Raw genomic sequence first — 14,315 nt, 5'->3', positions numbered from 1 at the left:
TGATACTACCACTAGGAGTTGCCAAAGTCAGAAACGTCCCTGCACATGGGAGCTTAGAAGTGTAAATGAGGGAACCAGGGATGTGTATGTCATCTCCCCACAGTGAGCAGCATGAGGAGGAGGAGGAGGAAGGGAAGCAAGGAAGCAGAGGAGTGATGTTATGATGCTGAAATCAAGCATTATTGTTTCTGAATGACTCTGGAGATCAAACAATAGGTATGACAGCTGTGTGCACATGAAAAGGATGATGAGCAGCTTTGTGTGCAGAGATCAGTCTTTCCTGACAAACGTGATGTGAGGCGGCGTGTAATGTTCACACACGCAGCAGGTTTTTCAGGAAGAACGGGGGGATTTTGTGCTTTGGTGCTTAAACAGAAAGATCAATTAAAGGTACGATTAAACAGAATGAAAGTAATTGAACATACCAGAAAACACAGAATAAAATAAAGCACAAGGATTACAAATATTACCACGTGTACATGACTTACGTTTGAGTGGAATAAGGTGCAATGACAGTACAGTAGCTGTCCTTGTCCCTAACTGCATGGTTATAGCTTGGCTGTATATCAATTTCAATATAATACAGACAAATAAACAATAATGATAGCCATCTTTATTCTCTTAAATAATGATCAATAAATGCATTTGGAAAACATAAAAGGTGGATAAGTGCCAAACAGCATGCAGTAGCTGCCGTGGTGCCTTGTGTGCATGTACTTTCTCACTGATGTCGAATTTTGACGTAATAATCTGTGAAAACTCCTGTGCATGTTTTGTCTAGAAGTGTGATTTTAGAGCATGGCAATGGAGAGCATTCAAAAAAAAACCAAAAAAAAACTAGTGGTCACACACAGTAGTATTTATGACATCGAAAACTGTCTGAGAAATTGTTGTCTGGAGGCCACTTAGCTCAAAGTATCAGCCTGATGATGTCCTAAACACCCACATGCTCCTCCACTTGAACACCACTCACACTGACAAGGGCTCATTAGTCCACTCACCTTGATAAGAGGGTTGATTACACCAACGTTGGCACTGGAATTGAAGACCTTGTTGAACCCCGTCTCTCTGTTGACCAACTCCAGCTGGTAGAACTTCTTGTCGTCCTACAAAACAAGACGACATGTTAAAACGGATACTCCAAAACCCGGTCTTCTGAGAATCAAACTGTCAACGTTGTGCGCTGAAAATGTGCCTGCAAAATGTTTTCACAGTGGACAAAAGCATCAAAAATATCCACAGAAACTTGTCAAACACCTCCTGCATCAACATCCTAAACTTATAACAGGCTGCACACTTTCCTGCAGTGGGAAAAGATAACCCCCGCAGACATTTTTGCAGACATATTTGCACTCAAAATTGTTTTTATCAGCACAATTGGTGGGTAACAGCGACTTAGTTTCACTGTAGTGTTTGCCGCATGTGACAATAATCCTCCTTGAATTCTTGTTTACACTGTCCTAATAAGTACAATGCGTATGTTTTAAAAATGTCATTACATGTTTTCCTTACTCTGTCATCACCGTTTTGACATGACAAGACAATGCATTGTGGGTTATTTCCTCGGGGAACGTCAGCAGGGTTGCAGACTAACAGGTAGTGGGTATAAGGGCTCGAAAATTCAACTGGAGAGCGCTGTACTTTTTACCAATTTCCACGGTGAAACAGCTCTGAGACTTGACTTGCTGTAGTAGTTGGTGTTGTGCGATGTTGTGCGATGTTTGGACATACACCATTAAACCGTTAATTGCCCACCACCCCCACAATTGTTTTGTTTTTTGTTAAATTAAAGCCATTTAGTTCATTTTTGAGTATGTTCATCAAATTAAAAAAAAAATCAAATTTGCAAAATGCAAAGTGTGTCATCAACGCTTGAAGATGGATGCAACAATTATAAACTCAAAGTATCTGCTCCGTAAAGTTGCAGAAGAACAGCATTAACAGCTTATCATTTCAATTAGGTCATATCAATGAGGTCCAGACGCTCCTACCCTACGAGCAAAGGATGAGATCAGCTGCCATATAACACGGACATTTAATTGTTTTATTGTCACGTTATTTTTTATAAAGCTCTGCCGAGGCATATGTTATATGTCACACTAGAGGCCACTGCTGTCGTGTTAAGCGTCATGCTAATGACTCCTGGTGTAAAGAAGTGACTCTGTAGTGGCTCTCTAGCGCAATCGGTGTAAAAAAAGGCTATAGTGTGGAAGCGAAAAATGTTTAAGTGCCAGTTTTGCTATGTTCCAGATTTACACCAAATGCTGGTAGGGAACCTGATAATGTTATCGAGGTAATATCTACAGATATTGAGCATCATTCTTGAAAATCTTTTCTTGTGAAATGTCCAGTGTAACCGTAACACTAGTGATTTCACAAGTTTATTAACCAGCAGGAAAATTTTGTTGAAGAAAAATGACAAATAAATCTTCCTTGTACCTTTACCTGAGAGCTTGTGGACTCAGAGAGGACATTTCAACAAAGCTTTCAACCTGCACATATCAAGAGTGCAAAAGCATATTCTGTGATAGTTTTACAAAAACATCTTAACCCTAGGTCGGTTTACTAGTTTTTTACTTGGCTTTTAGCTGCATCTCACTGCCATTTATCATTTAACACAAGACTGATGCAGACCCTCAGATGCAGTCTGCTCAGTTGCTTCTTTCACTGAACAAACTGCTTATGAAAACAATGAGATGTGGAGAAAATCTGTCAAACTGTAATTCCCCAGTTCAAGAATGAACTTTTTCACTCAAATATTGCTACATATTTTGGTAAAATTGTGCAGTTAGACTAAGACATTATTCATTCTATACACAGTGGAGCGTCTTTCTATCTTTTTTGAACACAAAAAACACACAGAGTGATGAGTGTTTCTCCGGGAAACAATCTTTGATGACACTGATACCACAGTGCACATTTACTGGAATCACTCCGCCTGCTCCAGATAATAAAATCTGCAACAGTTGGGATGTCGGCTGGCGATGTCTGTGTTTAAAAATAAGAAATCTGAATTTTGAGAAAACAATGAGTGTACACAAGAATAGCAGCTCCCAGACCACCATGTCTACTCACCACCAGCTTTTTCACCAGAGCTTCTCTTTCAGTCACCATCTCTCGGAGCTCTGCTATCACGTGCAGGTCTTCTGGTCGGCTTTCTCTGTTTCTTAACTTCTCCTCTGTCCCCTCCAACCTGGACACACAGACATAACAGATGTGAGCAAAGTAGGAAGATTATTTTATTTTATTATGCATTTGTATCATATTTAGCAGAATAGAACATCCCCTGATATAAGAACTCAAATACAAAATAAATAAATAAATACATAAGATAATAAATATTAATAACAAGAAATCTTCATAAATAAATAAAAATGAATATAACTAAATAAATTAATAAATAACAAATAAATTCCAAAATATTAATACATAAATAATAACAATAACAATTAAAAATGGATATTGCTAAATAAATTAACGGATGAATTAATAAATGATAACCTCAAAAATAATAAATAAATACATTGTAATAATAATTCACAAAAATATATATAAATACAAATATTTTAAATAAAAAAAATACAGACATTTGAGAGCAATGATTTGAACAGAAAAAGAGACAACTGTGACATTCTGTTAAAACAGTGTCAGCTCAAAGCAGAAAACAACAGACTTTCTCTGACTTACAGTATTTGTAGTGCTGTGATCTTGTCTTTGAGGACCTCCTGGGCCTTGTTGAAGTCAGCCAGCATGATATGTGTTTCTCTTTGATGGACTATACTTATCTCCCCCAGATCCCTCTCATGTCTCTTTGAAAGGTCTTGTTCGTGGGCCCTGCAGCACAGACAGAAGACACTCATAAATAAACCACGGGGCCACATTAGGTCATGTAATCTGTGTTGGATCCTTAAGTGTTGGGCAATATCACAAGTTTACACATTAATCACTTCTGTGTGTATTTGAGGCTTTTAGTGCACATGGTGGATAATGCTCACAGATGCACTTAATTCCACGGTACAGAGTGATGAGATCGACGCCACATTTTTACTAAATTATAGAGAAGGACGACAAGATGTGCAGCTGCAAACTAACTCAGCTGGGACCCGGAGAGCGGAGCTGGAACAGGGAATGTGGGGTGTCTTGTCATGCTAAAAAAATTGGTATCCATGGATACTGAGGGGGAAGTAATGAAGAGGGTGCTGCTTTCACACATGGGAACAAAGTAGAATCAAATTTCCTTTGGTAACATTAATCTTTGCTGGGAAGTAAACAGGATCATGAATACTGCAGACTGCAGGGTTAATGGCACAGGCTGCTAAAGCCATGACCGAGGTGATGACAAAGTCATCATGCTGCGCATCAAGTGGGACATCTAACACTGAAAAATCAACTCATCAGTGCTCTCTAGTCAACAAACCACATAATGATGGCAATGATGTTCAAGGCTACATCCACACTAGCAAATTTAGTATTTGAAATGCATAACTATTGCCACATTTATTGCCCACACTACTCCGACATTTTGGAACTCAGAGTTCGTACAGACAAGGGCAAGTCAAATTCAAGGACTGTCAAGTTCAAGGAAGATGTAGTTTTCTCCACTACTGTCTGTTGAAAGAAAATGGTGCAAATTTATAAATGGAGCAAACATGCTACCAGAGCCTAAAATCAACCAAATATGAATTAACTGGTTGATTATTCTGACATGACTGGCAAAGGACAAAACAGCAGGAAAATACGGAGAGCAAAGCGAAGCAGCTCCCTCATCCCCTTGCAACCAATAAACTAAAAACAAATCCATTCAGCCGCTCCACCATTAACAGTCAGACACACACGGCTGCTTAATTACTGCCCAATTACAACTCAAAACTTGTGTTTAGGGTTGTCACTGCTGTTTTGCAGGCTAGAGAAACATCCAGGTGCTGACTATTCACTGGTGTTTACCAACTGATTGGTGCTCATATGGCATTAGAAAATAATTGCAGCACCAGACGTTTTTTGACCTCAGTTTCCATGCGTTTTAATTTTTTTATGTATTATTGTAGAATGCCTAATAAAAACGACAACTAGCGAGAGACTACCAATGAAAACTCGCTCTCCAGCTAACTCGGGTACATTTACATTTGTTAAAATGTGGATTCAGGTGCCCTACTTGCTTTGTGGAAATACAATCATACACTGTATGCCAGAGTAGCTCTGTAAGAGCATGAACTCGAACAAAAGTGTGCAGGTCAGAGGTTTGTACCTACTGTATCACTGCAAACGCTGCTGACGTCATAGTATTTGATTCGCTTGAAAAATGTGCCACAAAGTATCAACTCATCATGACATCAGAAACACGTCACAGATGAGTTTCAAAGTACGAGCACTTCCCGAGATGATGATTTTAATCATGAGCTGTTCAGATGGTTATTCCCACATGACATGAGATTAATGGTATGTAAACTGGGTCAGTTACTGTTGAGTCACAGTTTACTTCTATCCGCTTCGATAAGATACAACAAACATATTAACTTCAAACCGTCTACTGAACCATTATTATGTACCTTATCTGATGGTTAGCTTCACTTCGGACCCGCAGCACCTCTTTGCCCTTTATCTCCAGCTCTCTGGTCAGAGTATCGATGGTCTCGTTCAGAGAGTGGATCTCGTGGTCCAGATCGGTGATGCGGTTGCTACGGGAACACAGCTCTGCTTGCAGCTCTGAGATGCGACCCAGGAGCTCTTGTTCCTAAAAGGCGATTCACAAATTAACAGAGAAATACAAAAAGCATAAGTCGGAAGATCTTCAGTGGGTCACAAAAAAACACAAGAAAAAAACAAGGAAGGAAACAGACAATATAAAAAGAGGCGACACAGTTACCTGCTGGTGGCTGATCTCCATAGCTTTCTCTAGTTCTCGTTTGACGTTAGTGTTTTCTTTGAGGTGGATCTGCTTTAGGTGCTCTATGGATGCAGCGTGGAGGTGGTTTAGCTCTGCACGAAGAGATGCTGCAAGACAGAGACATCTGAGTTGGAGTGTGTGAGCATTTACACATAAGGTAGAACTGACAAGCAACATCTCAGCATTGTGGGTAGAAATGTCATTAGGGCAGATTTATGATTGGTTGTTTGATAAGCTTTTATCTGACCACATTTTCAATAGTCGAACCATTGCTGGTGTTAGTTTTTTTAAGGCCGTTAGTCAACCAAAGCGTTTTTCCAAGCACGCCAGGCAGTAATCCGAGAAACGCACTGCTGGGTTGCGTCTGTTTGCTATAATATGGAACACCTTTGTAAGTAAAAATGTTACAAAGTCAAGTACTTGTTCTGGACGAGGGGAAGACTGATGCATGTAGGAAGAGAGGACTGTGTGGCCTGTGTGGCCACAGTATTTTATTTCTCCTCTATTGCTTCTTTCCTTGGTTTTAATTTTGTTTTTGAGGTATTTGTGACATCTCATCTCCACTGTGATTGGGCGGCTGGGTAAAAAGTGACAAGTGGAGCGTCACTGCCCTAGTAACCACAAACTAGAATTTCCGCCTCGTGGTTGTTTGCCTCTGTGAAAGTTACAATCTGCCCATACTCATATGCAGCCATGGCGATGCTTCGAAAGTGGATCTTGCTGGAAAGAACCTACATTTTCTAAACTTTTGGATGAAACTAAATGACTGTGTGTACAAGTTATCACTAAACGTCACAAATTTACTTTTCATCTTCCTGTGAATCATTTTCCAACAAAAGCAGAGCTTTTCATCATCTGAGGTCTTTTTTAAAATTCTTATATTTGAGAGCCTGATTCTCAAGGTCGCCTTCGTATCAAAGGCAATTATTTTCTATTACAGTCTCTTTATGTCAGATGTTTCAATATAAAGTTCAGTTTTGACTACTTGTACCCTCAATGCAATTAAATCCAGGGACGCTTTTTAATGACTTGACACAACATGCAACGGGTAAAAGTTTTGTCACTCTTGTTCTGAGTGTGATTGGCCTTTATCTTATTTTTCTTTTTGAATGCAGTCTGCTGCTTTAGTCTCATTATCACACGGTTTCTCAGAGTCTTTTACAAGTCAAGCGTCTTGCAGTGGTATGCATCGCCTCTTTGATAACGGGTGGTTGTGTTTTTCCTCCATTCTTTTGATAGTCAAGAGATGGTGAATGAGGATGAATTTTTTGCAGGCACCAGTACAGGAATAAGCATCAACACAGCAGGTGGAAACATAATCACCACGGGCAGAAACATCTTCACCGAGGGTAGAGAAGTCATTGAAAACCGTGACGTTTGCGTGTTTTCATTTACCGAGCTTTGCTTTCCCCTCGTCCTCCAGCTCAAATCGCAGCGTCTGTAGCTCTTGGTCTGACTGCTGTCTAAGGATGTCTAAGGTCCTCCTGTGGGCCTCCTTCAGAGCGTGGACCTCCTCCCTCTGCTCCTGCTTCAGACGCTCCTCTAGAGCCTGGCGGAGGGCAGAGAAGTGAAGGAGGAGGGAGAAAGGAGAAAGGGAGAAGACATAGAGGATCATCAAAAATGCATTTCTCCATGTGGTGACACAGTTGTGAGAACTCTGAGGGTGCTCTGACATCTCAAATTTGAGGAATTTTGAGAGCTTGCTAAAAGAAAATATTGCATTTCTGAAGCCGTGTTGTTTTAGAAAATTAAACCCACAAGACGAACAATGAGCAAGAATGAACACTGCAGCTGTGTCCCATTTCCATACTAATTCTCATCAGGTTTTGAGTGTTTCATTAATGACAAAAAACTAATCGCACCCAAAACAGTAAGCATGCAGACTTAATCCGCTTCATTCTGGAGTGTGCTGTTGGACACTATTTGTCCCACAATGCACTGTGAAAAAAGAAACAGCTCACAGTTGCAAAACATAAGTACAAACAGTGAAATGTGGTGAGACAACTCAGCCAAGACATTGAGAAAAATAAGAAAAAAGTATAAAATCATTGTCATCACAATATTTTGCTTTCTCTTTGTGGAGTTTAATTGGCAGTGTCATTCCAAAGTCACAGTTTACCGCAAATAATAAAAAAATGTGCATTAAAAAATAGCATGATGGTGTGATCAGTAAGAAATTGAGATTGTAAAAAGGATGATGACAATATAGCCCTTTCTTCCATGGAAAACAAGAACTCAGAGAATCTTTAAACGTAGGCACAGGAATAGTTCTTCTTCAGTAAAAAAGCATCATAAGTCATGTGATTTAATAAAATCATATGCAAAATATATGTGAACTATATATATTTAAACGCCATTCTGACTATGCAACCTTCATGTACCATACAATCACTGGTGTAATTTTGAGGGAAAAGAGGTTTATATTTTGTTTTTTTCTGTAATGAGGGAGCTGGGTCTGACTCCTGGGGCATCAAAATATGCCACTTTGTCAGTGTCCCCCGGGCACTATTGCCAATTTTCAATTTTCTGCGGTGGGTTGCACACATAACACGCAGTCAAAATGTCACACCTGTCCGGCCCATGGTCCATACCGACATTCAACATTATAATAATCTGCAGTTTTTTCCTAATGATTTACCAAGTTAGTTTTGTTGCCTAAACCTGACCGGCAACCTCTTAAACCTCAAGATACAATTCAAAAAGCTGCTCCCTGGCGTCATTACACTAAGTCTGGGCTTCTGTGCAGGCTGCAGAATATGAGAAGAAGGGATGAGATCACTTTGAAAAAGAAATCCACAAACAGTTTTTGGGAAGTCAGTATGGATTAGAGCCGCAACTAACAAATATGTTTATTGTCGTTTAATCCTTTGATTATCTTCTCAAATAATCACTTGTTTGTTTGGTCAGTCAGTGTTTCCTTAAGCCCAAAATGATGTCCTCAAATGTCTTGTTTTGTCAACAACCCGAAGAAATTCAGTTCATTTCATAGAGAAGTTAGGAAACCAGAAAATATTCATATTTAAGAAGCTGGAATCAAAGAACTTTGATCTTTTTCATCTAATTTATTTATTTACTAAAACTTATTAATTGATTTTCACATTAGTTAGGCATTATTTGAACAGTTAACTAATTTATTATTCATTGCAGCTCTACCCTAGTTAAACAAAAACGGGCCTAATTCTGTTTTTCAGCAATATAAAATCATACCTCCTAAACAGCCTCATTTCCACAAAGGTGCATCATGTGATCCATGACCTCAACCAGGAGAAAGCGAAACAACATCAAAAGCTACCAGACACTTCCAGTCATAAACAGAGCACTACAATCACTTTGTTCAATGGGGCAGGACAGGAATCATCAAATGTTTCTGCCTGCAGTGTAATTATATAAGAGGTTCAACCATAAAGTCAACAATAAGCTATTACCACTCTGGCTCATTTTCAATATCACTGAAGAAGGAAATGAGTGAAATTGAAGTAGATGAACCTAATGTTTCACAGCGCTGAAGCTTTCTCGGCTGATTTAATTGCTTTATGAATCTTTAACCTCTAATACACTCTGCAGCAGGAAAAGAAGGATCGTTAAATTAAAATAATGCTAAAAGAACAACTGAAAATGTCTGTGTATTGTGTTGGTAGTTTGTAGAGCATCACTCACAGAGTCTCAACACTTCTCTTTTACACACACATAAAGTTATAATAGCTGTGCTACAGACTAAATTGAAAAAGAAGTCCAAATTACAACACTGGGTACTGCACTTTCCGAACTGTATGAGGCGATAATTTCTTCTCAGGAGGAAATGACTTCGGGATAATGTCGTCAGGAGAGAATCCCAGGACAACAAATCAAGTTAAATGTCAGAGAATATCTTCAGTCTTCATACTGAGAATCTAAGCTCGCACCAGACACACTATTTTAGGGACTTTTGCTGATCACAGGCTGCAGGAGAGAACAGTAAAAAATAGCTACAGCAGCAGCACATTTTTGTCCTGAAAAGCACATTTTCACAGGTGTGCAGGCACATATATATAAAAGCATTTTGAACTAATTCTGCCTGAACTTCAAGGAATACTTCAACCTCAAATGACTTTGTCAATTACTCATCCAAAAACTGTTTTTCTCGCATGTGAACAAAGAATCCAAAAAATGAGAAAATTCTTGATTAATTTAAGTCACATTAGTCCCTGTTTAAAAATAGCAGAACTACATCAAAACATCTGCTTAGCAACGCTCACACAGCAAGTGCAGTATAATCAAAGTCTCATTCATCATGTCGTTGACTGTGAAGGTATGTGAGAAAAATAAAGTTTTTGTTCATGAATTTAAGGTTACACAAGGTGAGCAACTGATATGCAAATTATCATTTGGGGAGTGAAGTTTTCCCTCAACTACCAGAATCGGAGTCTGTGCCAATGTATCTGATTAGTATCAGATTTTGATTCAATTTACTTTTAGGACTGCGGTAAACATGCCAAATCCAAAGCCAAAGAATGCACACCTACATGCATACATGCTTGATGTGCTTGGATGTGAATCCTACCCTTATCTGGTGTTGTCTGGCCTCCTCCATGGTGCTCAGGGCGCAGCAGTGAGCCTCCTGTAGTCGATGCTCTCTCCTCTGATGCTCTCTCTGCATCTCTGCAAACACACACACAAACAGATACATGTCATGTAAAAACACAAAAATGCTAAAACACAAATGTAGCATTTCTGTCTCAACCTAACCTGTTCTGTTGTTTAATTGCAATGAGCTGTCTTTTTCCATCATGCTGGAGAAACCATGACCTTATCTCCTGCTGTTGTGATGTATGTCACAACCGTAGCAGTACAATTGGTGAACAGGGAGGCTTTTACCAATAATATAAAACTGCAGTAACAATAAATAACACCAAAAGTGGGTGTGAAATAATGAAAAACTTAAAATAAAAATAAAAATAGCTTGGATTTATATAGAGCTTTTCCAGAGACCCAAGTATGCTTTACATTGTAGAGTCAAAAAAGAAAAAAAAGAAAGTAATATGTTCGAGAAAGTATAATAATAATATTTATTATCATTATTATTATTATTGTAACAATAATAATAATTCTAATAAATATAAGACAGATAATAACAATATAGATAATAATAATTATTACATAAATATTAAGATAACAAATAAAATAGAAACGTGATAGTGATACAAAAATCTGAGGTAAGAATGACTGAAATCCATAAAATAAAATAAAATACTATATCCATCCTGCCCCGGGGCCTCCTACAAGTAGGACGTACCTGGACCGCCTCCAGCAGGAGGTGCCCAGGAGGCATCCTAATCAGATGCCCGAACCATCTCAACTGGCCCCTTTCGACGCAGAGGCTCTACTCTGAACTCCTCCTGGATGTCCGAGCCACTTGTATCCACAATCTCATTTTTTCGGTCACTATCCAGAGCTCATGACCATGGGTGAGGGATGGAACAGAGATGGACTGGTAAATTGAGAGCTTCGCCTTATGGCTCAGCTCAACAGTCCGGTGGAGCGTCCGCATTATTGCAGATGCTGCACCAAACCGTCTGTCCATCTCACGCTCCCTCCGTTCTACCCTCACTTGTAAACAAGACCCCGAGATCCTTGAACTTCTTTGCTTGGGGCAACTCTCTCCCCACCCAGAGGGAATAGTCCATCGTTTTCCAACAGCAAACCATGACCTCAGATTTGGAGGTGCTGATTCTCATCCCGACTGCTTCACACTGGGCTGCAAACCACCCCAGTGCACGCCGGAGGTCACGGTGTGATGGAGCCAACAGAGCCACATCATCTGCAAAAAGCAGAGATGTAATTCTGAGGTCCCCAAACCGGAACCCTTCCTCCCCCTGGCTGCGCCTTGAGATCCTGTCCATGAAAATCACGAAAATCACAGGATCGGAGACAAGGGGCAACCCTGGCGGAGACCAACACCCACTGCAGTAGTATATGCAGTAAAAAAAAAAACCTCTTACACTGCTCTCCTCCCTACTATAAACATATTTTTGTGATGTATTTTTCAAAGAGGTAGGTGGCCTCACCACAGAAAAATGGCTACTATGGAGACTAACATCATCACACATGAATAAAATTGGGCTCATTAAATCCCAAGTCTCAGCTTTCCAGTCATATTCACTTCATGCTATTCTAAAACTGTTAAGGGATCTCAGTGTGCAGAAATATTCAAATACAATGGGTGAAAATAACACATTTGTGCCGCATGCATAAAAAAACACAATTTCTGCCCTAATCTGCATTGGATTAGCATAAAGTGGGAAAGACTCATGGGCATCCAAATAATCTATTTTCATTCAGATATTTTGCAATAAGAGCTCTGTGAAAATAGCCATGGCAGTTTTTCCCTCGCTGAAATCAGTTTTAGTATCCTTTTGGAGGAAAGCGTCAGGTCGGACAGCTCACCTTTCAGCTGCTGGCTCAGCAGCTCCCTCTCCTGGTTGAACTGAGACTGCAGCTGCTGGAGCGACGACTGGGACTGAGACAGCTGCAGCTCCAGGGACTGTTTCAACAGAGAGATCTGGACAGAGAGGGAAAATAAATACCAAGAGAAGCAGAAATAATTAGTGGTGTTTATACTGAAGGGCAAAACAGTCATCTAAGTATGTAAAGAAATGGACAAACTGAGATTATTAATAAAATGTAGACAGGTCAGCGTGCCCACCTACTAATAATAAAAACAGTAATTACTGGCTGTGCCTTTGTGCAGCAAAGTCACAAGAAATGTCTTCTTTAGAGCCAAAAAGCCATTTAAGAATTATATATCTCCAGGAAAAAAACAACTCGCACGACTTGCTGCAAACATTTAATTAGGTCAACATTAAAACATCTTTGTGTTTCCTCCTGTCTTCTTTAATCCTCATATAAAAATATTTTTCCAGCAGATAGTTTTGACTTTACTCAAGATACACAGCGCTGTAGCTGGAGATTACGCCGACAGCTTGTCAGACAACGAGCAACAGCAAACAGAACCAAGTAACATAAAGCCAACTAGCGTAAGCCCCGTCACAGCACACAAAACTGTTTTTGTTTTGAGCAGATATTGGAACTATTAGAGGCCAGACTGACTGCTCTGGCCCCTCCACACGCCACTCTTCCTCTAGCTCCGGCAGCTAAATCCCCGGCGGGATTTAGTGCTGTAGGAGTAGTACATTAGTGACTGCAAGGTAAGACGGGTTTAAAATGAGAGGATGAGGAGCAGGGCTGGGATGAAGTTTGTGCGGTTCGACACTGGATATGGATTTAAAAAGACCAACAGATGACCTTGACAGTATATCCTCACCTCTGTGTCCGCTACATGTCAGTGAAAATGGATTATTTTACAGAAAAATAACTGGACATACAGACTAACAAGGTAAAAATACCTTAAACAACCTGCAGCGTGTGACTGTGTGTCTAACCCTTGATGTTTTAATTAAACGTACTCCTGTGCCGACAGTCGCACAAAGCAGCCCCGGGCTACAACCTGGTAATGAAAATATCTTAATGAAAGAGAAGTCATTATAGATAAGGATGGTGCGAGCACACACACACACACACACACACACACACACACACACACACACATAAAGCAACAAGGGAGTTGAATATATCCAGTAAATAATTTCTATTCCACTCAAACTGTACTCATGGTTGCCGTGCCAATGTGTCAATCAAATGTGCGAAGCTGATGCTCAGTTCAACCTGGTAGTGACAGACAAACAAGACCTGATTTTAGCTGCTTAATTTTGGCTTGTTTATCTCAAAAGTTTAAAAAAAGGTGGATTAATTTGGGAGAACAAACAAACATCTTATTATCAGTGCTGTCTCTTAGAGATAAACTGTGAAGGATTTTAGTAAAAAAAACCCTGTGTATTAATCCCTCTCAATCATTACTTCTGCCCCTCGAGAAGATTGAGGCGACATAGACATCTGCCCAATGTGTTTTCTTCTTCTTTTTGGCTGTAATCAGGATGTTTATGGGCTGCAACCTTTGGGCAGTAGTGTGTATCCTCCTGCCAGTAACAGCATGCAAGTGAGGTCGGGATTTTATAAAAGAAAGAGACAAAAACCATGAACCAAAGAACCATGGGCATGAGTGCCAGTTTGAAATAATGATACCAAGGATAGTTTAACTGGCATGTAAAAATGACACGATAATCAACAAAAACCATGCGGGTTGAAAATGAGAGACGGAGATGCAACATCTTCCAACAAACTTGTTTTAACATGAATATAAAACTATGAGTTTTGTGTGTCTCATATATTACTACTCTGTTGTTGAGAGCACAAGACATTTTAAGGACTCTAAACTCAAAGTTTAGGACTTGGGATTTGAATGTAAAGAATTAACTTGTGATTTGCAAAACAATGGCAGTCCCAAAAAATTCTGCATAGCACAAAGGACTTCATTAATAACAGGTGAAGAGAGACC

The 14,315-nt window shown here is 39.7% G+C and overlaps 1 protein-coding gene across 3 annotated transcripts in view; it reads right to left on the bottom strand.

Annotated features, from left to right (window-relative positions):
* LOC121962862 (protein FAM184A) overlaps nucleotides 1-14,315 on the bottom strand; it is a 65,238-nt gene that overhangs the window by 10,908 nt on the left and 40,015 nt on the right. For all 3 annotated transcript variants that reach the window (XM_088074612.1, XM_088074611.1, XM_042513178.2), the window contains 8 exons: nucleotides 12,308-12,422; nucleotides 10,425-10,522; nucleotides 7,280-7,433; nucleotides 5,864-5,991; nucleotides 5,547-5,731; nucleotides 3,688-3,834; nucleotides 3,076-3,193; nucleotides 1,002-1,106 (listed from right to left, as the gene is read on the bottom strand). In XM_088074612.1, coding sequence (XP_087930738.1) covers nucleotides 1,002-1,106; nucleotides 3,076-3,193; nucleotides 3,688-3,834; nucleotides 5,547-5,731; nucleotides 5,864-5,991; nucleotides 7,280-7,433; nucleotides 10,425-10,522; nucleotides 12,308-12,422 — 1,050 coding nt within the window. The remainder of the gene's footprint in view (nucleotides 1-1,001; nucleotides 1,107-3,075; nucleotides 3,194-3,687; nucleotides 3,835-5,546; nucleotides 5,732-5,863; nucleotides 5,992-7,279; nucleotides 7,434-10,424; nucleotides 10,523-12,307; nucleotides 12,423-14,315) is intronic.

This window comes from Plectropomus leopardus, chromosome 24 (assembly GCF_026936395.1).
Source record: "Plectropomus leopardus strain MGB_pleo_1.0 chromosome 24, ASM2693639v1, whole genome shotgun sequence".
In the NCBI taxonomy this organism is placed as follows: domain Eukaryota; kingdom Metazoa; phylum Chordata; class Actinopteri; order Perciformes; family Serranidae; genus Plectropomus; species Plectropomus leopardus.
Note: the sequence above shows the minus strand (reverse complement) of the source record. Positions and strands in the feature narration are given on the sequence as shown.